Below are 24,734 nucleotides of genomic sequence, written 5' to 3'. Positions count from 1 at the left end.
TAATGCTGTACAGTATCACATCATCCGACACAATATTAGGCAGTGTCACAGCATCCTACACAATGCCGGACATTGTCATATTATCCTACACAATGCTGGACAGTGTCACATTATCCTACATAATGACGGGCAGTGTCATATCATCCTACATAGCACTCTACAGTGTCACATCAACCTGCATAATGCCGTACAGTGTCACATCATACTACATAACGCCAGACAGCATCACATCATCTTACATAATGCCACGCAGTGTCACATCATCCTACATAATGCCGTACAGTGTCACATCATCATGCATAACACTCTACAGTGTCACATCATCCTACATAATGCAGTACAGTGTCACATCCTCCATGATGTTACACAGGATACCAGTACTGGTTCTCTTTCTCCCCACAGCAAACACTGAAGCTCTCATTGATTTGCTGCGTTCCCGTTTCCTGTGACAGGCTTCACATGCTCACTGTAGAGGGGAAGTTAGAGGATCTGGGGCAGGGCTGCTTTGATGAAGAGGTGACATTGCCCCCCCCCCCCCCCACCCGGAAAGGAAGAAGAGCTGTCACTATCACGTGACGGATGTTCAGGTTATGTGATCAATGCGATCGATGGCACAGAACCTCTGCCCCCAGTGCACCTCCACATGGAGGGGACTTTTCTTATTGTGTGGTTTCAGCCTGGCACTGCCTGCCAGGATGCCCGTGTTGGCCAGGCATCAGTGCTGACCACCTTCCCTCAAAACCTGACAAATACCTGCAGCTTCCCGTCACAAACATGCAAGATGTTTGGTAAATGTTCTAGTTTGTTAGCCAACATGCGATGCCAGTAACTATAGTTTTGCAGTCAATAATAGTAATAGTAATAAGCTCTACAAAAATAACAGTTATTATTACATGCATTCTGCCCAGGAGTATCACAGCTATTCATGTAATTCTAGTAGCTTTTCTGCATAAGCAGGGCGTACAAGTGCAGTCAGCACTAAGGCACTTACTCACCTTAATAAATGCTAGCTGACTGAACAGGGTCAATAAAGGCTTCCTCAGTTACTAGGCCTCAGTCGCTTCCTACAGTTCCAATGGGAGGACCATGGAGAAAGACTAATCGGCATGAAAAAAGGGATGCAGAAAGAGCTGCTGATCTATTTAACACAGTGGATTTATTGCTTTGCTATGTCAAAATCCCAGCACTAAGGTGTACTTATAATTTAAGGATATGAAATTGAGTAATATCCATGCAAATGCATCTTTCAGCTCCTCTATTGAACTCTCAACTAATAATTAAACTTAACCAAAAAATGCTTTTCATTTAAAAAATTAATTCCTTTTACGGTTATAGACTTAAATCCTAATTTTCAAACTAAATACATAGAGAAAGATATTTCCTTATAGGAATCCCTATTGGAAGCTAAAGTTATACATTTTATCTGTATAAATGCTAACATGTAATATTTGTGCATGTGTATATTTAGCTGCATCAGGGTTGTGGGTTTGAATCCCATCCCCCCTCCATACGTTTGCATGTTCTCCCCATGTTTTCGGGGGGTTTCTTCCAGATACTCCGGGTTTCTCCCACAGTACAAACACATGCAGTTTCTTTAAATGGCATCTCTAAAGTGGCCCTTGTTCACATATTCTGTGTTGGACTGGAACCCCCAAGCTGCCTGGGGTAGAATTCAGGCCCCTCCGTGTGTCGAATGTTGGAAATCTTGGTGGTATACCTGTAACAAAGCAAAGCTATCTAAATTAAATTTCTAAAGTACATTCAGCTGGTACCAATTACCTTTCCTGTCCTAATAATTAAATTTAGTTCAACTTATATAGTGCCCTTCCAAGCACAGCTGGCCAGTGAGCTTCATATATAAACACGCAAAGCACCTTGTAGAAGAAGACAGCCAGAATAGCATGGAGGAGAGGAACAAAGGAGGGTAAAACATTAGCTGTTTACCCATCCCTACTGGGTATGATAACTATAATGAAATATGAACAATACAAAAGGCCATCCTGTAAGGTGGGGACAAAGGTGAGCTGGGGCATTTGGTCACACATAATGTTAAGGTGAGAGAAGCCTGTTTAAGTCACACACACACAAACACACACACACAAAGAGGAAATGATTTCACCATTAACTGTTGTCACCACTAGGTAAATTGTAGTATTACTGCGTTGTGAGCTTCCCTGACTATTTATGAACTCATTAGAGATGCAGACAACACAGAGAAGCCTACAGACTCACACGTTTGCAAACAGCAGTTGGCGTGTTCGGTAACTTCCACACATTAGCATGGCACAGCGCGGGCGACTCGACTCGAGTTGCTCTCAGCATCCATTTTAATTGCTCACACCTCCTTTTGGAATCCAAGCTGTTTGTAGTCAGCCTGACAGTTTTCCAGAGCTGAGTGCCTACCATCCTCCCCAGCACCATCAGAGAAACATGCAAGGCCGCAACCAGCTTGCAGTGGAACAGATTAAAAAAGACGGAGAGATACAGGCCGCTGATTTGTCACTAGATTTCTGCTCTGCTTAATCAGAAGTCGTCCTCCTACCACTTTAAAGGCTGTTATTTGCAAGAGTACTTTTTATTCTATTCTTAATTCCTATATTTTAAAATAAACGCTACACCTCTATCAAGGACTGAAAAACAATGCAGGTCTACGAACAGAACAGAGGTAATTGCAGTGCACTCAATAAATGTAAGTGTTTCCCAAAAAAGAAAAACTGGAATGAACTGGTTTGACTTCTTTATGTAAGAACATAACTTGCACCTTGAGACTGCAGACCAAAGCCTCAGAAAGAGCACTGGTCACCCCCCCCCCCCCAAAGAAAAAGTGTCTCAAATACATAAATATATATAAATGGGAATATAACTGAATATGACCAAAATAACGAAGATACCTGCACAACATATGTAGATATGCACAAACAGGACAAAGATACTCCACAGTGAATGGTTTCATTAGCTTTACTGTATATCTAATTTAGCAGATTTTTGTGACCTACGAAGAAAAAATATTGTGCAGAAATGAAATATTCCTTTGAGGGGGGATATTAAACTGATTTATATGAAGAGTTTTTGCCTCACAGAAAACAAGATAAGTGAAACAGATTGTCTGAACTATCCAGCCATAATATTCGGGCTGTTAGATATCCTTTATGTAATTTAAAAAAAAAAAAAAAAGAAATATGGGAGGCACTAGAGAGCTCACACAACAATCAGAAACCTTTGTGCAAGTCTAAAAATAATTCAGTGGTAATACTGTGGTATTTTATCAGATAGACGGACCCCCAGTTGAGCAGACTCTGGGTTTTTTTTCAGTTTCCCGTGTTGACTTTAAGAATTCCTCATGCTTTTGAGTGTAGTTGAGCAACAGCTCAAACACGCAGCCATCGATTGCGAGCGAGTGCTTGTCATCCATGAAAAGCATTACAAACAGAACTGCCTTTGCCCGAACTGGGAAATACAGCTGACCGAACACGGGTAATTCCTTTAGGAAACAAGCGGTTCCTTTCAGGCACTAAGCAAAGTTCAAAACTGTTGACATTTTGCAAGATAGACACAACTGCCTTCGAAAGAGAGGAAAGATGGAGGAAAGGTGGAGTTCTTCATCAGCACAAAATTGTGGCTTGCTGGCAGGGGGAGTTTTACAGTGAGGCTAAATTACATTATGGTACCATATCCTTTTGCCATTGCTTGTACCTCAAGTAATATTACAGATAAGTATTTTTACCTATGTTTATATAGCTCTCTAGAAAGTCTTCCTTTTATTTTTTTTTTCTTGATAATATGCAACTGCATAAAATGTTTTTCTGTTTTTTAAATTTTATACACATTGTCGCAGAGTCAGACGTCTGCCACTCTCGTATCTACTCGGGGGCAGGGCTATATGTGGGCAGGGGGTGGGCACATCTGCCCACCCAACAGATTGCCCCCACTCCACCTCAAACACAAAATGACTGGTGCCAACCCAACATACCCAGATGATTTTTTTATTACATTAACAGAGTATTCTGTTCTTTAACAGAAGCCTCTACGTGGGGGGGAAAGAATTTTTAACTGTATCTTTATCTTTAAAATCCCTCTCCAAAGGGACCTCACTTGCAAAACCTCTCATTTTCCCGTCTTTGTTGTTCCCTGGAGACTCGCAGTGAAAATCACACTAAATTAGGGGTGTGGTTTTTTTTTCCAGAAAGAAAGTGACATTCTCTAACTGAAGGACATTGGCATTTATCCAAAGCTCTGCTTAAGCCACTTAATTGAAAAGTTGAAAGAAGTTCTTGGCACGGACCATATGCAGCTTCTGCCGTGATTACGACGGACAGAAAGGGCAGCGGGATTGATGAAACGGGATTAGAACGACACTGCAATGCAATGGGCTTTGTAACACACTCAACAGCACGGGATTATTTTGGAATGACCCCAAACAGTACCAGTGCACTGAGAAAAAGACAAATTGCGATGTGACAGACCCAAATGTACAAATTCATTATTTATCACAGTTTAAACTGATGAGGATGAACATGTACTGCCATGTGTCCTTTTATAAACCAATAAATAACTTAAAACAGATATACAGACGCTCCTCTACTTACGAACTTTCAGACATACTAACGAAGAGAACTGCAAGTCCAAATTGTGTTGCTTGGGCTCCCTGTCCGCAACATAAATTTTCTTTTTCTGCGCGACTTCTGGCCGCGACTCCCGCCGTAGTGTGCGAACTCCCAGCATCCTAGTTCTTTGTACTTGTGTACACCCTTAAAATGATCCTGAATGACGACTTACGAACATTTCAAGTTACGAACGGCCATTCAGAACGTGACTCATTCGTAAGTAGAGAAGCGTCTGTATTTGCACCCTATTCCTCACACAAGTCGGTTTAAAGGGTTTAATTACCTTTTTCATGTTGTTGCTAATTCACCCATCAGTTCCATTTATCTGGACGTCTGTGTTTCTTTGTCCATTCCTGACAGGTGCAATCTATGGAGAGAGACGGCAAGTTAAAGAGACCGGGGACCTCAAAGACGAAGTCAGTGGGTGGGTATCTCTGACCGCCAGTGTCATTATCCAATTCCTGGCTTTAAAAATTGGTTCTTAAAGGTAGATAGGCTTTTCAAAACATACAAAAAGAGACAGTGCCACTCTACTCTAGGAAGAAAATAAAACCAGAAAACAGCATGTATTAATAACGAGTAGCTGCACCATCTTAAGCAGCACAGTAGGATATGATTGTACTACACATATCTTAACTCCTTTACCTCATCGCTTAATGCACAGTAATTTCATATGTAGAGTAAATGCCGGAACTGCAGAACAGCCCTGCGGAATTAATGAACTCGCAGGGGAACTGGCAAGGTGGAGTCTGGGCAGAGGCAGCCTGACACAGCCCCGGCGACAGCGTTGACTCCGGGGATATGGACGGCTGGAGCCCCACAGATGGTGTTCAGTCTCAGAGCTCACCTCCTCCATTCTGTGGCCGTCATGCAGATTTCGCTTTCTCACAGGGTGGATGCAAACACACACTCCCACCGGCACTCAAGCCAGACTGCCAAGAAAATTGTTCATGGAACCCAGAATGGAAATACCTTGAAGATTAATTAGCCGCATTTTGCTCTGTCTGATTCACGTCTTGCTGCCTAACTGCTTTGTCGATCTCCTTCCTTACTCCACTCAGTCATACAGCCCAGACATTTCAAGACATTTCACTGTCTTCTCGAAATCTTCACTCTTGTGTATATGAAGCCATTTTAAATTTAATTTAATCTTGATTTAAAATTCCACTAGCAAAACATTTAAAAGCAGAAAGTGAGTTAAACTGCCCTTTGTAGGATTATCAAATGTTTGGAATGACAGCACAGATCGATGCAAGTGTCAGTGATTTCAACCATTATCTTTAATTCGTAAAATGCATGTCACAATGATTTATATTCCTAATACTGTGAATAACGACTTAAATTATCCAATAATGAAGCGGGATATCCCTACATTTTGTTTGGTGCCATTTGTTGGGACAATGAAAACCAAATGTTTAGAAGTCTACGACTTGTGGTCTTTGCTTTGAAGTGCAGCTCTCCAGGAGCGACATACTTCCAAGGGGTCAGCTGGCTGCTCGCAAAACAGGCAGCATCTTCTTCAGAGACGTCCCGGTGGAGTGAGGCAGCTGGTGTTGTGAATCAGGCCGCCGTTCATGCTGGGCTCGGCTACTTCACAACACCAGGGTCACACCCTTCCCTGCGCTCCTGTGCCACCAGCAGATCTCATAGTAGCAGGTGAGATAACCACGCTAATGGGGGCATCATATAGACTATGGCATTGCCTCAACTGATCAGTGCTCATATAGACCAGGTAATCATTTCGATCGAGGTACTCGAACATGACGGACTCCTCTCGACTAAGATACTCATATAGACCATAGCATCATCAAGACTGACGTTTTCATATAGACCACGATGTCATCCCAACTGAAGTATTCATATAGACCATGACGTCATTTCGAAGATACTCATAGGCTATGTTCACACTGCCAGACACATCGTTCAATTCCGATTTTTTGCTCAGATCGGATTTGTCTATCTTGACGGTTCACATTCATAACTACAAGTGACCTGTATCTGACTGCAATGTGAACGCATCGGTCCTCCGAAACGTCACACATGCGCACATTGATACGTTTTTACACGTGTCAACTGCGTCACCAACAACAAAAACGTCATATCTGTGGGGCGACTCATAGCATTAAAAATGGAAGCATTAGTAGCTCACGCATGTATCGCACTTTGCTCTGGAGGACAACAAACAGTGAATCAGCTGTACATGAGCAGGTCGAAAAGGACAAAAATAAGTCAGACGGCTAGCTTTTTCTGTTTTCGTAATTTTTTCCTGGAACTGCTGCACCAAGAGATGTGTGGGTACGAGCCTGCCGGCGCAGGCTGATGATGTCAGCGCATGCTGATAATGTCAGTGCATGCGTATAAGCAGAAAGCCACATGAATTCTGATCTGAGCGCTCACATTCAGGTTGCATGGCTGCGAATCGGATACGTATCCGATTTAGTACCACATATGAAAGTGACACAAATCCAATTTGAAAAGATCAGATTTGCGTGTCCATACAGCCCTAAAAAGATCAGATCTGTGTCACATTAAGGCGAAAAAATCCGATTTGTGAACGTAGCCATATAGACCATGACATCATCTGGCTGACGTTCTCATATAGACCATGATGTCATCTCAATTGAAGTATTCACAGAGACCGTGACATCATTTTGACTCAGATACTCATACAGACTATGGTGTCATTTCAGCTGAGATACGCATATAAACCATCATCTCCAAGCCTGTCTTACTAACTTGTGACCTTTTGCACTGCTTCATTTTTAAAATTACACCTCAAGATACCCAAGTATGGTAATAATAATCATGACATTTTACCCCTTACATACTCTTTCCCCAGAATTTAGCTCAGATGATGTCAGCTGCTATTTATCCTGTGGCATGGTGGTGCAGTGGTTAGCACTGTTGCCTCACACTTCTGGGTCCCAGGTTTGAGTCTCCACCTGGGTTACATGTTTGTGGAGTTTGCATGTTCTCCCCATGTCGTCGTGGGGTTTCCTTCGGGTACTCCGGTTTCCCCCCACAGTCCAAAAACATGCTGAGGCTAATTGGACTTGCTAAATTGCCCGTAAATGTGCATGTGTGTGTGTGTGAATGGCATGTGAATGTGCCCTGCGATGGGCTGGCCCCCCATCTTGGGTTTTTCCCTGCCTCGTGCCCATGGCTTCCGGGATAGGCTCCGGACCCCCCGCGACCCAGTAGGATAAGCGGTTTGGAAGATGGATGGATAGATGGATGGAATCAAAAAGGAGCCACTGGCGACCAACACTCTGGATTGTTACTTTTGCAAATTAAGACATTTGCAGAGTGTTCTAATATTACATTTAAATAATATTTTATGGCTTGCTTATGTCTGTGAAATGTCTTTGGGACATTTTTCAGACATAATACACTCACTTGTTTTCATTCTTTCAGCTATGTAACTTCATTTATGTCCAAAGCTAGAAGGATGTCAAGGAAACAGCAGTACCGCTTTAGAATGTCAAATCTGATGCTGTCTACCTAAAAAAAATTGCTGTTAAATATTGTACTTTAAAATGGTATACTGAAATTGGAAAGTTTTCCCTCCCTCAAGCACTTTCTAATATTTCAATATTTACTTTGTTTGGATTACATACAGCAAAATAATCCAAACAATATTCAAGAGAAAAGTCAATGTATCATTCATCCATTTTCTGCAACTGCTTGTCCTATTCAGGCTCATAGGGTATCTGGAGCCTATGGGCGTGATGCAGGGTGCCAACCCAGTCCCTATGTTTTAGACTGGGGGGGGGACGGGAGGACCCAGAGAAAACCTCTCAATGACATAGATTAGCATGATCTAAATAACACGTATGGGTTTCTGTAAGGAGAAAACTGAACCAATTGTGTGGCTCCCAGTAGGAACTTTCTCACTGAAGGTAACTTTCTCTGGAACCAGAACCTTTTTCAGGATCCAGGAACTGAACCCTGTTGTAGTTCCTTTGAGGTACTACCTGAATCTTTTTTAGGCCCTGTTCCAGAGTAGGTACTCAACGAAGAACTACTTGGTGGAATCTATAGTGATCAAGTCATTTGTTGAACAAAACTACCAGCACATACATGGAACCTACACAGAAGTTAGATTTAATGATGAATTATAAACATATTGTGGGGCGTATCAATAAAATGTGATTTGTTCCATATTTTTGGACTGTGCAATTGATCCCCCCAGTAACTAACAAAACAATTTGTTCGTCCTGCATTGTTTTGGAACTGCAGTGTAGTTTCACATGATATTACATGACTGCAAGTGAAGTTTAACCTGCAAGCTTTTTGTGTATCCTTTGTTTATTTAGCATACAAGTCACACACATTTCCTGTTATGCAGTGGGAAAGCAACACACGAAAGTAGCCAGGAACTAAAAAAGTTCCCGGTTGAGACAGTCTAGAAACTCGGAACCAGGAATTAGGTTCTTGAACTTGGGTGGGAAAGTGCCTAGTGACTCACTCAAAGCCACTTTTCTGTTGACGTTGTTCAGCACCGCAGAAGTCCAAAGGTGAGATATTCTCAACCATAAAAAGCACATGGTACACTGCTTTCACTGAGACATTCTGTCTACTTGGCACCATCATTGGAGATCCACGGATGGGATGCTATAACAATGATAAATAACGCATGTCATCAGACTACAAAATTGGCCCTATAAACTTCATTGTACTGGACAGAGAGACAATGCCATCCTGAATCCATGGCTGTAATTGTTGTAAGTATGGTCTGTGAAATGTCCCCAGCTAATAAAGGACTCTGTACTTTTTCTGTTCTGTGGGTCTTTTCGGAACATTACCGTGAATCCCACCCCCCATTGCCCTTTTGAAGAATGTCAAGTCCATCATTCTGAACATATCCATACAGCCAAAAATATGACCATGTCATATTTATAAAAATTACTTTTTTTTCTAGGACAAGTTATAAGTGAAGCCATAAATACATGTAGACCTCTCATTTCTTATGGCGATTAAGACACATCCCTACTTTGACTCACACATGGTGTGTTTTAACTCACACGCACTGCAAACACACTGCAAAGCTATTTGCGAATCGCGGCACACAAACACGTGTGTGATCACAACCTGGTATTAAAAATGCATGAAGAAATATTTAACGAGTTCCAGAAATGGAAATGGTGTACGATGTTTTGAGGAAATTGGTTCTTTAGTTAATAGAAAAACGTTTATGTTGTTTTTCTTTCCAAAAGAGATACCAGCAGAAATGCAACATGGAGATATTTTCCATTCTATTTAAATAGGACAATAGCTCTCAGTTCCCAGTACGGTATTGGGTATATCATTCTTACTGCTGTGCATCCCTGCCCTGTACCTCGTGCTGCCAAGGACGGTCTTTAGAAAACTCCACAAACCTGCTCCGGGTAAGAAAATGAAAGACAGCTGGATTGAAGTATGTGAGAAGGGGACATGGGGGGAATGTTTATGATATTTTTTATATTAACCCCCCAACTTCATGGTTGCCGCTGCACATGGCTGCCCTTCATTACCAAGTTTGGACTCATCTATGTACAGTATGTGTCGTGTGTCATGGAGAGCAAGATGAGGTGGACAAACACAAAATTTCCCCAATGGGAAAAATAAAATTATAATTATTATTATAAGATCTCCCAAAAGGCAAGAAAAAGGACTCAATTAGAAATGCCCCATTTCTACTTTAAAATAGACAACATAAAATATAAAATTATAAAATGCCAAAAAAATTATCAAAATTTGTTAGCTAACTTTTTACAGGTGCGAAATAATATATATCAGGTCTACAAAGAAAATGGTCACCATCTGTGAACACATACATTTAATAATTTAAACGCTTTTTGTTGATGCACAGCACATTCCAACGTAAGAATATTATTATTATTCCCGGTGCCATTTTGCAATCGAATATATTACTGCTAAAAGGCTGACCTGTTAACTGTGTTATGAAGAGTGGGGAAAGGGGGCCAGATGGGATCCGCCACGCGGCTACTGTCGCCGTCCATCACAAGCGTGGGAGTCCCAGGAACTGCGCGAGATGCCACGTGCCGTCTCCCACCCGAACGGCAAGAGGAAGCGCGAGAGATCGGGAAGCCTGATCAGCTGCATGCGGGTAACTAGTCGCTAACATGATCATGCTAAACACCATCAAGCAAAATACATCCATGCTAAACATATGGCAGCTGAATATTAGTGACTGAAATAACGATGAAGCCTATACCCGCCAATCCAGGGGCATAAGCGTCCTGATATAACATCTGTTATTCTTTAATAAATGCGAGGCCCACTGTACCTGAGCATATTTCATGTTTATACTTTTCTGCACAATAAAACACCGAATACTACATGTTCATTACCCACTTGGTTATAGACAAAGAAAGTTAATATATATAAATTCAAAAAATAACGGTTCCGCTCGTCGCATACACCCATCTGTTTATTTAATACGTCTGTTATTAAACGTATTGCCACAAATTCATCAACATCATACGCATGTCAATAAAGAGGCACGTATTAACGTAATTTTATTTTCCACCAGAAGCTATTGTGACTGGATAAATTACTCAGCAAAAGGACCATTACCACTCCTTTAGATTAAAATGAACAACTTACATCTAAAACATCCGACCCTTCTAACCACTGCGGCGCTACGCTGACAAAGTTTATACCAGAGACAGGCAATGTTTGATTTGCGAATAAACGGTTTCTGCAGGAGACACCCCAGCAGTGATCGGGGTGAGTGTAATGGAACACTTTTCACTACCCCGAAACTGAATCTGAAATGTCATCACCATCAGTCAAATGTTCATTCGCGATTCGGGATAATTCTGTTATTAGAATGGGAGAGTGGCCATTTTTAATGTCAATTTATTTCGCTGCTGGACTGAAAAAAAAATCAATGTTCCCGTTTTTATATCTTGCTGTTCATTACTATGCACTGCTGCTCATTACTCAACATTACTCCTCGGACATGCTGCTCATTTACCCGACTCACCTGCTGTGACTGTGCTGCCATCTAGCGGTTGCCATCTTTAGCACCCCGCACACCTCACATGATCAAACTTTTTGTGTTCTATATACGTTTCAAATAGTAGCAGTACGACAATAAGGTAGCTATCGTCTGGATACCCTTAACTTACAAGGAGATAAGCTCGTTTGGTTTGCGCGTACAACTTGGTGTAGCGTGAATGACGTTAAGCGTTACTGCGTGCAGGCTCGCGGTCACATGATGTCATCTTTCGCTCATGCAGGAATAAAAGGGAACTTACACTGGAGGTAAATGGGAGGAGCGGCTAAATGTGTCTGGGATACCGGGCAGTTTGTGAGGCTACAAACAACATGCACCATGCTGCGTGTCCAGGCAGCGTTTAAAACTGAAGCATGTACTTTGCCGAATAGTTATCATTTATAAAATTTATCTGCGTGATACTTACTCGCAGTTGCTTCGTCAGTGTATAGCTTATTTACTGTTGGTTAATCAAGATATACATTTGAAAGAAATGTCCAAACTAATTTGGTATTTGGTATTGCAATATAAGAGCTAGTTTATTCATGTTGCATATCGTATATGCAAAGAAATGGCATATTCCCGTTTTACTATTGCACGTAAAGTGTTGAAAATTAACAATCCCCGTTTTATAGTTTATGGTAGTTGCGTTTTTCCCTAACAGAATAGTTCATATTGTTAGTGGTTGTTTGTGCCAAAATTTGATTCGCAATTTGGTTTTCAATGACAAAACATGAATAAAATGCAGTTATCTGGATCAAGAAGGGTAAGAATTAACCGTACTGTTCTTACTAAAGAGAGCAGCAACGCATCGGTCAAGCGGAGGAGGTCGTCATTTGGTGGAAACGTTAATAATCCTGAGAACAAGCTGATCCAAGGTGACCCCTGTGCATCTCACAGAAATGCAGGTGGCGATCAGTGCTCATCGCAAGAGAAAATGTCAGACAAGCCCAATTTAAGACGCCTGTGCACGTCCAGGTATGCTCACGTATCTAACGCGTGTGTTGTGCGACTTAAACCGCTGGATTCAAAGTCTTTGAGAGGACCACTTCCAAAACACATGGAAGTAAGTTTGCGGAATACTGGTGAAGGAGGACCAGAAACAGCTGGAGGAGGAGATGGATGCACATCAGGTACAGGAAGGCTTAAGTGATGCGTACTGTATAGTACTGTAAGCTAAAGCACCCTATTTAATGCTTAAAAGTGACCTAAACTGTGACTCATCTATATTGCGTTAAAATATGGAAACGAGAGAAACATACAGCTATGAAATCACCATGTACAGGTCCTCACATGTATGATACAAAATAACAATATGACCTCGTTATAGATTAGGTGAAAATCCCTGTAACAACTTTAAGTGGCCGCAGTGGCGCCTGGAGGTAATTTTGACTGGGGTGGCCATCAGGGGGCAGTTGTAATTATGGCCATGCCTCACCACGTCTCTTCTATGGTTCTGCTTAGAAAATGAAATAATGCATTTTGTCTATATTATTTGAGGTGGGGTGGCAACACGGCTGGCCACATATTTGCTAGTAGCAGCCAAAGCCACCTCTTAGGTCTGGTCCTGAGTGGAGCATATTTGGAGGACTTCAAGGATGGCAGCTAACATTGCAAAAATTCCTCTGAAACACAAACTTAAGAAAGATACCGAATAACAATAGTTAGGTGCAAAACTGTGTGTTAAATGAATGCATGGATGAATAGTATCGCTTAGCCTTTTTTAGAAGGTGTGTTTCTCTAAGAACAGGTTACGGACATTGTCAGTGGTGGAGAGGAGAAAACAGGTGATTTAATAAAGGCTGCATTTACTCATTACTGTTAAATTATGCAAGTTAATGCAAGCCAGACGGGCGTGTAACTCATGTTGATTGATGGTTACCAAGGCTAATTATTTGAGATTGTTCTGCATACACAGTATGATTGAGATCTGATTATCCACGCAGTGGAGTTATAAAAATTGGAGGAAGTTTGTTTCGCCACATGCTTTATGTATTAAGTGGATCAAAAAAGTGCTTATTTCCATCATAGAATTGGTTTACTGATATTAAGTATGGGGTGGCATGGTGGTGCAGTGGTTAGCACTGTTGCCTCACACCCCTGCGACCCGGGTTCGAGTCTCTGCCTGGGTCACATGTGTGCGGAGTTTGCATGTTCTCCCCGTGTCGTCGTGGGGTTTCCTCCGGGTACTCCGGTTTCCCCCCACAGTCCAAAAACATGCTAATTGGAGTTGCTAAATTGCCCGTAGGTGTGCATGTGTGAGTGAATGGTGTGTGAGTGTGCCCTGCGATGGGCTGGCCCCCCATCCTGGGTTGTTCCCTGCCTCGTGCCCATTGGGATCAGGGATAGGCTCCGGACCCCCCGCGACCCAGTAGGATAAGCGGTTTGGAAATTGGATGGATGGATGGATATTAAGTACATTGACCGTGATCTCATCTACATCTGATTATGTGGTTTTGTAATGTTTGCACCAAGGAATAATGTAAAGAATTATGTTCTGTTAGTATTAATCTTTACAAAATGAATAATTAGTATAGATTTACTGTTAGCAAATTGTTTAAAGTACTGAATAATTCATAAGCATTAAACCCTAATTTAACACTGTTGTCTTTCAGAAACTGAAGGGATTGATACCGTTCGGAAGCAATCCACCTTGAGCTCGAGAGATTATTCTGTCAAGAAGCAGGAAAAAAGGCTTATTAAAAGTCCGTCTTGTTTCACGTGCTGTGATGTGAAGTTTGCCCCCTCCAGATATGACAGTCTGGCCGTAGGCTGGTCATGTGACAGCAGGACTAAAGAAACCACCAAAAAACAAACCTCAAGAAAGCTGGACAGAAGGACAGGAAGGAATCCTGTTGTTAAACTCTGTAACATTTCAAACATTTTCAGTATCCCTGCTGATTTTTTGCTTACGAGGTGCATCTTGCCAGAGGAACTAAAACGAAAAAGCATCCACTGCTTTAGGAGAGACTGCAGTGAAGGTCTGTTATTGGAGTTCTATCCAGCATCGTGTACGAGTGGTAGGGTTAGCCAACCTCAGCCGGGGTTACAAGCTGAGACAAAGTCCGCTCTTACATCCCAAGCCCAAAGACCTAATGATGCAGCAGATATCCTCACAAGGACTCCTTCAGGAGGGAGGTGTGACAGACATGTGTCCTGCATTGACACGGACCCTAATGCTCATGGAAACCGAGTGACAAAGAAACTGAGAGTGTCCAACGGATTTAGTTCTCGGATTTCCCTGCCCACCGATGTTCTAGAGCCTCATGATATGGTTCCAGTCATCCAGTCCACAACTGTGTCATCCAGCTGTGAACCAGGAGCCCTGCGTGAGCCTGGTCTACCCTCTGGTGCAGAGATGATGAAGAAAAGTTCACCCGGTACACCACGGAATCAGCAAGATGCAGATGAGGAAAGCAGTCTGTTGAGAGCAGGTGGTGGTCTTGCTATACGGACTATGCGTGATCGGTCTGCGGAATGCAGCTGGGACACCAGTCGGGAAGGGAAAGGAGGACTTGACAGGGAAATTACTGAGACTTTCTCTTGCCAAAGAACGACCCCATACCGAGGAACACTGTCTTGTGCGCGTACATATATCTCATGGCCTTTTCAGAAGCTGCAAGGATCTGGATGGGGATTCACAGACACCGGCACGCTACCCCTGATGCACGTGAAAGCCGAGAGCGCTCCTGTGACTGACGTTCCTGCCAAGTCCAGAGCTCCTCACTTTGCTAAAGCTGTGGAACCGGTAACAGCAGAAGGTGCAGCTAGTGGTACAGAAGTCTACATGGAACGTGAAATGCTTTCTGAAATGAAATTGGGTCTCCGAGAGGACGGTTCTGAATCCGTAAAGTTAGATGAAATGGCAGCCAAACCGGTCCTGCCTGTTATTTCCTTACAAACAGAACCCCAGGGCAGTTCTGGAGGCTGTGGTCACCAGTCCGACACCCTGGATGACAAGGAGCAGAGGAATGGAATCTGTGACCCCGAGAAGGTTGCAGGTGGACGTTTCTGGGAGATGAGTGTCACGCAGAAGGTGAAGCTCCAGTGTTTCAAGATCCCTCTGAAGATGGACACAGACCAACCTCGGTTCCATCCTTCTAAACAGCCTGGTGGTGTCGTCACTCCATGCAGAGCAGCAGCTGGCACCGAAGCGCTTTCCTCTAGCCCAACATGTACAGGAAGACCGCCTGGCGTGAAGCCAAGGCCCCTTGCTTCACCAGAGAGAAGCCGGGCTTCACCGCTTAAGGTTCCTGCTGGTTGCGATAGTGACGGCGACACCAGCCTGCTCTCTGAAGATGAGACTGGGGACTGCATGCATGCATTGGACGGCGTCATCATGTGTGAGATAAAGGACACTTGCACCGCTCCGTACCGACAGCCTCCTTCCCTGGGATCCAACTCCAGAGTGGATAAAGGGACAGAGGATGCTATGGACGTGGTCAAAGCATATGAGCAGGACGCCATCGTCCTGGATGTGATTCAGGATGACCCGGAATTGTTTGGCACGATAACAGAGGAACCCGTGTTGGAGCAGCAGAAGAAACCAGAGAGACCTCTGCATGCTAAGAAAGGTCACACTCCAAGAACCTGGAGGAGAATCATCTGGGATAAGAAGGAGAGGTGGGTCTCACCGCCTTTTCTCATTTCTTAATATTAGTTCATGCCTTCCAGGTTGATTACAGAAGCTTTTTTTCTGAGACTGCTGTGGTGAATTATTATTAAAGTCAATCTTTATTGGGTCTAGCTTTACCAAAGGCCCAGATCCAACCCAGAAGCACACAGATAAGGGAGGCTTCATGCTTGATGTAAACGGTAAATGGCATTTTATATTTTACATAGAGCTTGATTATATTTAGCACTGTTTGGTTAAGAAACTTCAACTGCTCAGATTATAGCTACTAACAGTGTAGGCTGATTGTTGGTTTCAGAAGTACCACCAGGTGCATTGTGGTAGCAGAACAAATAGTTTAATTCCCCCCATGAACCTCACTGAGATGGATAGATGGCATAATTAGTGCGTGTTTACCTTACAAGGTGCCTTTTTAAATATTTCAGGAGAAACTATCAGTGAGACAGTGGTAAGTGATGGCCAACCCTCTAACACCATGGATGGTGATGAGCACCACCCGCTGGCAGAAGAGGTTAGATATCATGTATCGCTAGTCATCATTATTGGCCACTGTGTGGGTCTCTGTGTTTCTGTTTATAGAGAATAAATTTTATATGGAAACACTAATGAAGTAGTTGTGAAATGTGTTTAACACACCTACAAAAATTTGATGGTGAAAAGTGTTTGATGGTTCCTTGCTCATTGCCTGCTGTAAATCCTTCTTACAGTAATATTGCTTTTGTTTTGGTTACATGACGTGCTTTATGCACCTCATCCATAATGCTGTCACTTATCTGGAGGTTCCTACGTGGAGTATAATTAATCGTGCGAGTCAGGTTCTCTAACGCTGTTGATAACCCACATCCCTGTATGGGCGAAGGTAAAGTTTTATTTGAACAGAGGTCAGGTCAACTTGTAAGGAGGAAACGTGATGTGAATCACAATGAACGATGAATTCACCGCCCAACCCAAACAGAGCAAAGTAGGCCCCACCGATGATGGAGCAGGCGAATGGATATGGACAGATTTCGTGACCAGGTACATACACCAACGTGTCTGACGTGCCTGGAGTCATGTCTCCTTGTTCTAAAGCTACCCTCGTAAAGTTCCATATGTTGCTTTTTATAGTTTCCAGGAAGAGCAGTCGAAGATGCACCCAGAAACCTTTGCTCAGCGAGCCATGAATTGCACCGGACCGGGGGCCCCCAGCAGCGACTTCTCAGGCGGGTGGCTTCATCTTGGCCCCCTTGATGCACCATTGTGATAAATATCCCAACAAATGTACAAAAAGTTGATGACTGATTTTTAATCATCATTATGACTACAGTGAACTGTGCCGAGAGAGAGACCTCCACCACTAGGGGGAGCACTCCCAACACAGCAGGTCCTGTAAGTACGAGCTAGTGGCGTTTCTTCAGACTCGAGGTGTGTGAGGACACTCGGCTAGCTCTGCTTCTGTCTCTTACTCCTGCAGCTAAGTGGTCCTCCTGACCGTGACGTTTACTGCAAGTATTACTTCAGCAGCAAGCACATATGCTTCAGGAAGGTTTGCTGGTTCCTGCATGTGCCTCTAGATGGCGATGAGCAGGTAAGCTTGGCTAGTTACATTTTTTGAGTGTAAAACAGAATATAAATCGCCATAGATGATGAGTCAGCGCTGTGTTTACACATCGCTTGTTAATGGGTGTGTCTTTGCAGTTCTGCACTGAAGTCGTGATCAGGTTCAGCAGAGATGCAAATCAGTCCCTCTTACAGCGCGCAGGTAAGGACTCTCTATGGAGGGTCATGAGGTGTCAGAGTTACTGGGGGCTGTATGCATAAGGTACTTAGTAGGGGTAGCTACTTTACAGGGCCCAAATACTTAGTAATGACTCAGTTACTACTGAAGTAAATTATGAGCAAATCATGGACAAACTACTTGAGATAAAAGATGCATCACGATTCAGTCATGATAAATATCAGATCAGTGTTTCACTTGTGTTATTCATTACTTGTTCCTTTAGAGATCAGTATGTAACTAAGACTTAGTTTATGGTTAATTAATACATAAGTAATAGTATAATACTATATTATTTGTGCCCAGTCAAGTAAAGTGTTGCTGATCTGTGTATTGCCAACTAGCCCAAGATACGATATTCATTATGCCAGAATTAGGATTCGATACATCACAATATTACCTTTGTACGATGGTTAACACCCCAATATTGAATTAATGAAACTAAAAGATTTAAAACCAAATTTAATTAACAGGCATTAATGCCCTTTAACGAGGATGAATGAGTGTCCTGAATTTAGCTGTTGCACACTTCAACTCCCAGTTGCATTAACTATGTATTACTTTGTCTATATATAAACTGTGTCCTTGAGAGGTAAAATGGGTCTATCCCACATTTTTGACCCCTACCCCCTTTTTATTGAATATTTTCAATCAGATAAGTTGTTGTTATGTAAGTCATACCTCTGTGCTACCTATGATATATATATATATTTTTTAAAAAAAAATCTGTGTGCCTATACCCTACAATTGAGAGATATATATATATATATCTCAATTGTAGGGTATAGGCACACAGATTTTTTTAAAAAAAATTTCAACTTTGGAGCTCATTTTCTTAAAACTTTAGCCCACTTCACCTCTCAAGGGCACAACTGCACAATTGTTTAAAACAGAAAGAAGCATTTCATGTGTATCAATTGCTGAGTTTGACACTTGACAGCATAGTAGTGCACTTAGCACAGGCTACAGAAACGGCACATTTTTCATCAGCAAATGTTGAAAAAATGAATAAAACGTTCAACTTAAAAGGTGCTGCAATAAATTAAGAAATCGACACAAAGGTGCAAAACATTGATGATAAAATCATGACAAACTGGATCACAATATATTGATTGATTGCAGTACAGATGCCCCTCACTAGTCCCTACTATTAACTCGCAAAGCGAATTGGTCGATAAGCGAGGAGCCACCCCTTTCAAGCATACTGTACTGGCTACTGGAATTGCGTTTGTGTCAACCACCTTTAGATATTGTTTTACTGTTATCCTTTCACCATTTATAACATTTTTAGCATATTTATAAATGTTTATACAGTAGTGTGTACTGTAATAAACAGTATACTGTTTTCTTCGTATGTGAGTGAAAGGACTTGGGAGGTCTGTTATCCAGCACAGCAAAATGACACCAAGCTGACCGGTAAGGGTTAGGGTTAGATACCCGACAAGCGCCTGCGCCGGTGGCACGTTGCTTATTCTGACTGTCCAACTGCTGCATCTCTTCCCCTTTTCCAGCTGCTGTGTTTGTCAGTTACTACCAGAAATGTCCACCTGGGATCCATTTTGACCTGCAAGCTTTGAAACGTCTCCTGTCAACCCTGTTCAAGCACGGCATCATCAAAGACGTGCTCTCTGTCCTGCGGGTCCTCGCGTCATACAGAATTCTGGTGAGATGCTTCAGTAGTAACAGGAAATGCGCTCGTATGTGATACGTTTTAAGCTGTAAACTTCATCCCTCCAACCACTTTTATAGCGGCTTATTCAGCCAGGTGATTCCTGTAGACTGTAATACTTTGTTCATATGTTCCCATGATGTTTTAGTTAGTCCAGGGGCCTGTATCACGAAGCTGAATTTTTGGGCTAGCAAGGTTACTTGCTGGATTTAAGGTATTCTGGGCTAAATGTAACTGAACAAAGGCAACATCCATTTAAACTGGGGTACTTTAAGTCTGACCAAATTATTTAGCTAGCTGAAAGACGCAGCTTTGTGATACAGGCCCCAGGTCTGTGAAGGTATGATCCATGCCTTGGTCTGACCGACCCACCCACCGCCCTGTGATGTTTGTCCCTCTGCAGCCACCGTCGGAGTTCATTTTGGCCCTGTTTGATCACGTGAGTCAGTGTTGCCTCCGTGTCGCGACCGCAGACCTCATGGATGTCACGTCCATGGCAAGTGCGCCCCCCGATGTCGGCCCCACGCCCTTGCGTGCCGAGGGTCCCTATGCCGCCCGTGACCGTGCTTTCGTTGCAGTGTGTAGACGCCGGGCTGCCCTTCACGCCCGCTGACTTCCAGCACATGCAGTGGTGCCTGGAACAGCTCGGCCTGCCAGCGGCACAGATGAACAGCTTCCTGGCCTTCAAGCTCCGGTCTGTGTTTGTGTGGGGGGGGGGGTGGGAGCCATGGGAGACCCAGGGTCTCATTCACATCACGTCTCCATGTATAGGGGCCTGGGGACAGATGCATGGAAAGCCAGCGGGGAGGTGCAGCTGGCCACTGCAGAGGTGGAGGTGATTCAACACGCGCCTTGGAGCATATTACTGCTGTCTATCCATCCACCAATCCAGAAATCAATCCATTCATCCATCAATCATCAATCCATGTCCCATAGTTACTTATCCAGTGCAGGGTGCTCTGTCCCAGGGAGTTCGGAGTACTAGGCAGGGGAGCACCCTGAATGGGATCCTAGTCCATTGCAGGTTACACACAGACACTTACATGCACTCAGTCACACACATATTGGGCAGTTCAAAGACACCAGGTCGCATGGATGCAGGGAAATCCCAGACTAGGCCCGAGATGGATGCGCTGGATCCTTGAATAGCACTGACAGATCCCACAGGATGGTGCTGTATGCTGCTAGATTGAGACCTCCTTCAGTCCATTTGGACCAGGCTTCTCTACCTGACTGTCCTCCGACACACACATGCTCTCTGTCTATCTATGCCCAGCGCTGCAGGGAGCAGGGGGACTGGACCAGGCTGGGCACCATCTTCTCCAGCCTGTGTGCATCCCAGCACAGCCTGGCAGACCTGCGACAGCTGAGCGGCCACGTGACCCTGGCTCTGCTCAAGGACTCGGCCGCCGCCTCGCTGCCCTTCGCCCAGTTCGCACAGGCCGGTCAGCCCCGGCTTCCCCGCGCATTGGAGCCTGTCTTACCCAACACTTCTCATACTATGAATGACTTTGTGCCAAAGTTACCACGAAAAATCCATGTCTGTTTTATGTTTATACATTTTATAATGTTGGGAATTTTGCACAGCCAGTATAGAGAAGGTGTATTGCTGTAAATTGATTCATTCCTTTATGATTGAAATATTTCCAGATTTTATAAGTGTCTGATGTGGAAGATGACAAGGCAGAGTTTCACTGAGATTGCAAGCTTGATTAGTTTGGGCTGATGACCCTGCTGATTCGGTTCCGCAGTCTTCCAGGGCAGCTCTGCCAACGGCCTTATGAGCAACCTGATTGGCCGCATCGGGGTGTCCTTGATGTTCCGGTACTACGGCGCGAAGCAGTGGCACAAGGTGAGCAGAAGCCAGTGCTCTGGCTCCACGTAGGGGCTCCTTTCCGGATGGTTCTTCAGAGCCGCCCCGATGGCGATCCGCTGCAGTTCCTGCACAGGTTTAGTTCTCAGTTATCACACAGGGAACGCAGCTGCTGGACACCCTGAAGGGCTTGGACATTAACTACTCCATGCTGAGCAGCTTGTTTGGCAGCGAGAGCGGCGTGTCCCAGGGCCGCACGGTCAGCGTGGCCGTCGAGCTCTTCCTGAACAGCGGAAGCATGGAAAGCGCTCTGCAGGTGCTCAAAGGTAGGGTGGCAGGCCTGTAGCTGAACATCACCCTGCAACACTAAGGTTGTGATTCAGCTGGTTCGCATTCATTCCGATTTGCTGTTTCTCTGCGTTAACCGTGGCCCTGTCAGTCTGTCTTTGAATCCCCAAGGGGGTCATATTTCAATCCACTGGTAGTGGCCTGTTTCACTGTTTCTGGCTTTGATCACAGGAATTATATGGATCGTGAGTTATATATATCCCTTTAACTTCAAAGAATACAGTTTCAAGTTTAATGTTTCTAGCTGAAATTCCATGGATATTGCAATGAAGGACAGGCCTCGTCTGTCCAGAGAGTGGGGCTTTTATCCAGGGGCAGTGGAGGGGCAAAATGTACTGAGGGGACATATAATTCAGGCTGGGGACCCAAGGTGATATCATGCCATGGGTCTGATTGGTCTGGTCTAAGAGACCAGCTCTGGCCTTTCTGTCAGTCACTGGGCCTTAAACTGCGACCATAAGTTAACGGCTTATTAGAGTAACGAAAGCTGTACTCTAGCTATGGGCAGGAAGTTCATACTCCACTTCATTGGAGAATTAGGGCCCCATGAGTATTAAACTCCAGAAAAAAATCCCCAAACTACGCTGTCGCAGATAACGACTGGTTGAGTGGCTCCTCCCCGCTCCCTTGTGATGCCGACACGACGCAGATCCGCCAGGCTGTTCTGTGCCAGCTGGCCGACAGCTGCATTCAGAAGGGCGTCCACCGGGTGGCGCTGGAGGTGTTGTCGAAGTTACCAAGCCTGAAGGATCAAGCAGGTGAGGGACATGCGCTGGACACTAAAATGCCCGCTTGATTTTTATAGACTGCCACTACATTGTATAGATGTTATAATGAAGTTATTATTAATAAAGCAGGTTTCCAATAGTGAGTATTGCTGAGCGTGTTTAATGGCGTGTGATACGCTGGTTTAAAGAGCAGCATGGTGGATCTAAAGTCCGCAGCTCATGCCCTCAAACCCCGCAGAGCCTGGAGTTTGTTTCATACCCGAAAGCCATCAGTTACTCTCTGGTTATCGCTGGATAATGCCTCTCGCCTGGCATTCCTGCGGCTGTCCAACTGCCATCCGGTCTGTGATCCCTCTACCTCCGTTTCAGACCCGGCCGCCGTGTCCCAGCCTGGTGAGCTTTTCCACCGACACCTCAGCTCCTGTCTAGAGAAGCAGAACTTAACGGTGGCATCTGAGACGGTGGAGTTAATGTTCGCCAAGAGCGTTTCTGTGGATATGCGTCTACTGCGGACACTCATCCACAAGCTGGGAAAGCAGAACGTCTGGCTGAAGGCTCGTTCCCTCTTCAGATGTAGGCACCGGCCTCATCAGACGCCCACGCGGGGCTCATGGGTTCCATAACTAAGTCTAGAAGCTATGTTCAGCCACAACTATTATAGAGGTGCTATAGATGGGTTAAATTGGGATTTGAAACCGACAGCTAATAGAGTGTAGTTCCTGTCACAAGGGATTTAACCCACCTTTTGGGTGTCATGTAGCTGGGTTCCATTGAGTTAAAACAGTGGTTGATAGTGTTCAGTAATCCCACCCATTGTGTTTGGTTCCCATGGTAATCTGTATCCATGCTGATTACATGTTTACCATTTACCATGTGGTTAATAAAGCTGTGGGAATATAGCAATTTTCCCTGAATCACATGCTGCTGTCCTCCAAGGTGCCTTATCCATGGGGTGCTACCCCCCAACCCAGGTAAACCCCTACTGTAGGCTCCTGCCGATCCCCTATTCGCTGACCGAGGTTGAGATGGCCATAGCCATCGAGATGTTCATGGTGTCCAATGCCGACGAGATCCATGGCCAATCGCAGATCCCTCTGCAAGTCGTGTTGAAAAGGTGAGTGGCGGTGGCGCCCCCTGGTGTTTGGATGGACTCCCTATGGCGTTTCTGGCCTGTGCACTTGTCCTTATCTCTCCCAGGAAGGAAGGTTCGGAGCTGGTCAGCGACGGCGACTACAATGCAGCAGGGAACCGCCTGCTGTTCGCTGCCCAGATAGCCAACCCCAAGCTGGTGATAAAATATGCCACCGTCAACCCATCTCAGGAGCAAGTCTTCACGCTGGACCCGCTGTCCGTTCGCAAGTGGCTGACCCAGAATATGAAATGGGCGACCAGCATCTGGCGTGAGACCGGTGATGACCCACCAGCTAGTGACTGCCTCTCCGGTTAGCGACGTTTTAGAGAAGACAGGAGAAGTGTACATAATTATTTGTATGTACCATAAATAAGATGATTTTTTTAGGAAACACTCAGCTTGATTCAGTCAAAAAGGTTGGACGTACATTTACTGAAAGGTTAGAGATATGTTTACCTTTTAACAACCTGTTTTCATTTAGACGGCAAGATATTTATACTGAAACTTGTTCTTGTTGAAAAGAGATGTATATAGTTCAACTGTGTTAACTGACTGGGTTTCGTGTGTGTGCAGTTACTGGACTTTATTTCAGAAATGAGGACTTAGATATCCTTAAGTGTTCAGTGGTTGACTTAGATTTACAATGTAAATGTTAATTGTGATTAATTTTTTTTTTTTTTACAAATATTGAGAATTTCAGCCTAGATGCGTTGTTAAAGATTGACATTATTGCAGATTAAAACGAAACACTTTGTTTAAATATATGTAATTGTTTTGGTAACGTTTATGTATTAAAAACTATTATAAAATTGAAGCAGGTTCAGCATATTCAAATTATCTGTTTGTTTTTTTGTTGGTTTTAAGTGAATCTTAAGTAAAATAATTAACTGCATAATCCCTGCACCCATGTTCAATGTCGGTGTATCCGGATCCTGTCCTGAATCGCGAAGAATATCAAACGTCGGTTTTCACACCAGACATGCGCAGTTAAAAATCATTTTGAAGCACCTCTAGACTTGAAGGGAGGTGCAACATCCGTGCATGTACG

At 43.9% G+C, this 24,734-nt stretch overlaps 2 protein-coding genes and 1 long non-coding RNA gene across 3 annotated transcripts; 2 read left to right on the top strand and 1 right to left on the bottom strand.

The window, feature by feature from the left end:
- Positions 1–790: 790 nt before the first annotated feature.
- Positions 791–11,870, bottom strand: LOC125749627 (uncharacterized). The gene is made up of 3 exons (XR_007399968.1): positions 11,596–11,870; positions 4,888–4,971; positions 791–1,717 (listed from the first exon to the last, which is right to left on the bottom strand). It is a non-coding gene; the product is annotated as an uncharacterized LOC125749627 (long non-coding RNA).
- LOC125749617 (uncharacterized) lies at positions 10,540–17,171 on the top strand. The gene is made up of 6 exons (XM_049027041.1): positions 10,540–10,713; positions 12,405–12,740; positions 14,223–16,230; positions 16,355–16,422; positions 16,666–16,751; positions 17,100–17,171. Exons 1-6 carry the CDS (start codon positions 10,572–10,574, stop codon positions 17,136–17,138), a joined length of 2,679 nt encoding a protein of 892 aa, XP_048882998.1. The 5' UTR covers positions 10,540–10,571; the 3' UTR covers positions 17,139–17,171.
- A 365-nt stretch (positions 17,172–17,536) lies between these two features.
- LOC125748851 (protein TOPAZ1-like) lies at positions 17,537–24,500 on the top strand. The gene is made up of 14 exons (XM_049025509.1): positions 17,537–17,608; positions 17,694–17,807; positions 17,918–17,981; positions 19,508–19,659; positions 20,069–20,104; positions 20,244–20,359; positions 20,437–20,500; positions 20,942–21,110; positions 21,417–21,517; positions 21,639–21,804; positions 22,420–22,584; positions 22,924–23,127; positions 23,491–23,668; positions 23,752–24,500. Exons 1-14 carry the CDS (start codon positions 17,537–17,539, stop codon positions 23,999–24,001), a joined length of 1,851 nt encoding a protein of 616 aa, XP_048881466.1. The 3' UTR covers positions 24,002–24,500.
- The last annotated feature ends 234 nt before the right edge of the window (positions 24,501–24,734 follow it).

Source organism: Brienomyrus brachyistius, chromosome 9, assembly GCF_023856365.1.
Source record: "Brienomyrus brachyistius isolate T26 chromosome 9, BBRACH_0.4, whole genome shotgun sequence".
NCBI lineage: Eukaryota > Metazoa > Chordata > Actinopteri > Osteoglossiformes > Mormyridae > Brienomyrus > Brienomyrus brachyistius.
Note: the sequence above shows the minus strand (reverse complement) of the source record. Positions and strands in the feature narration are given on the sequence as shown.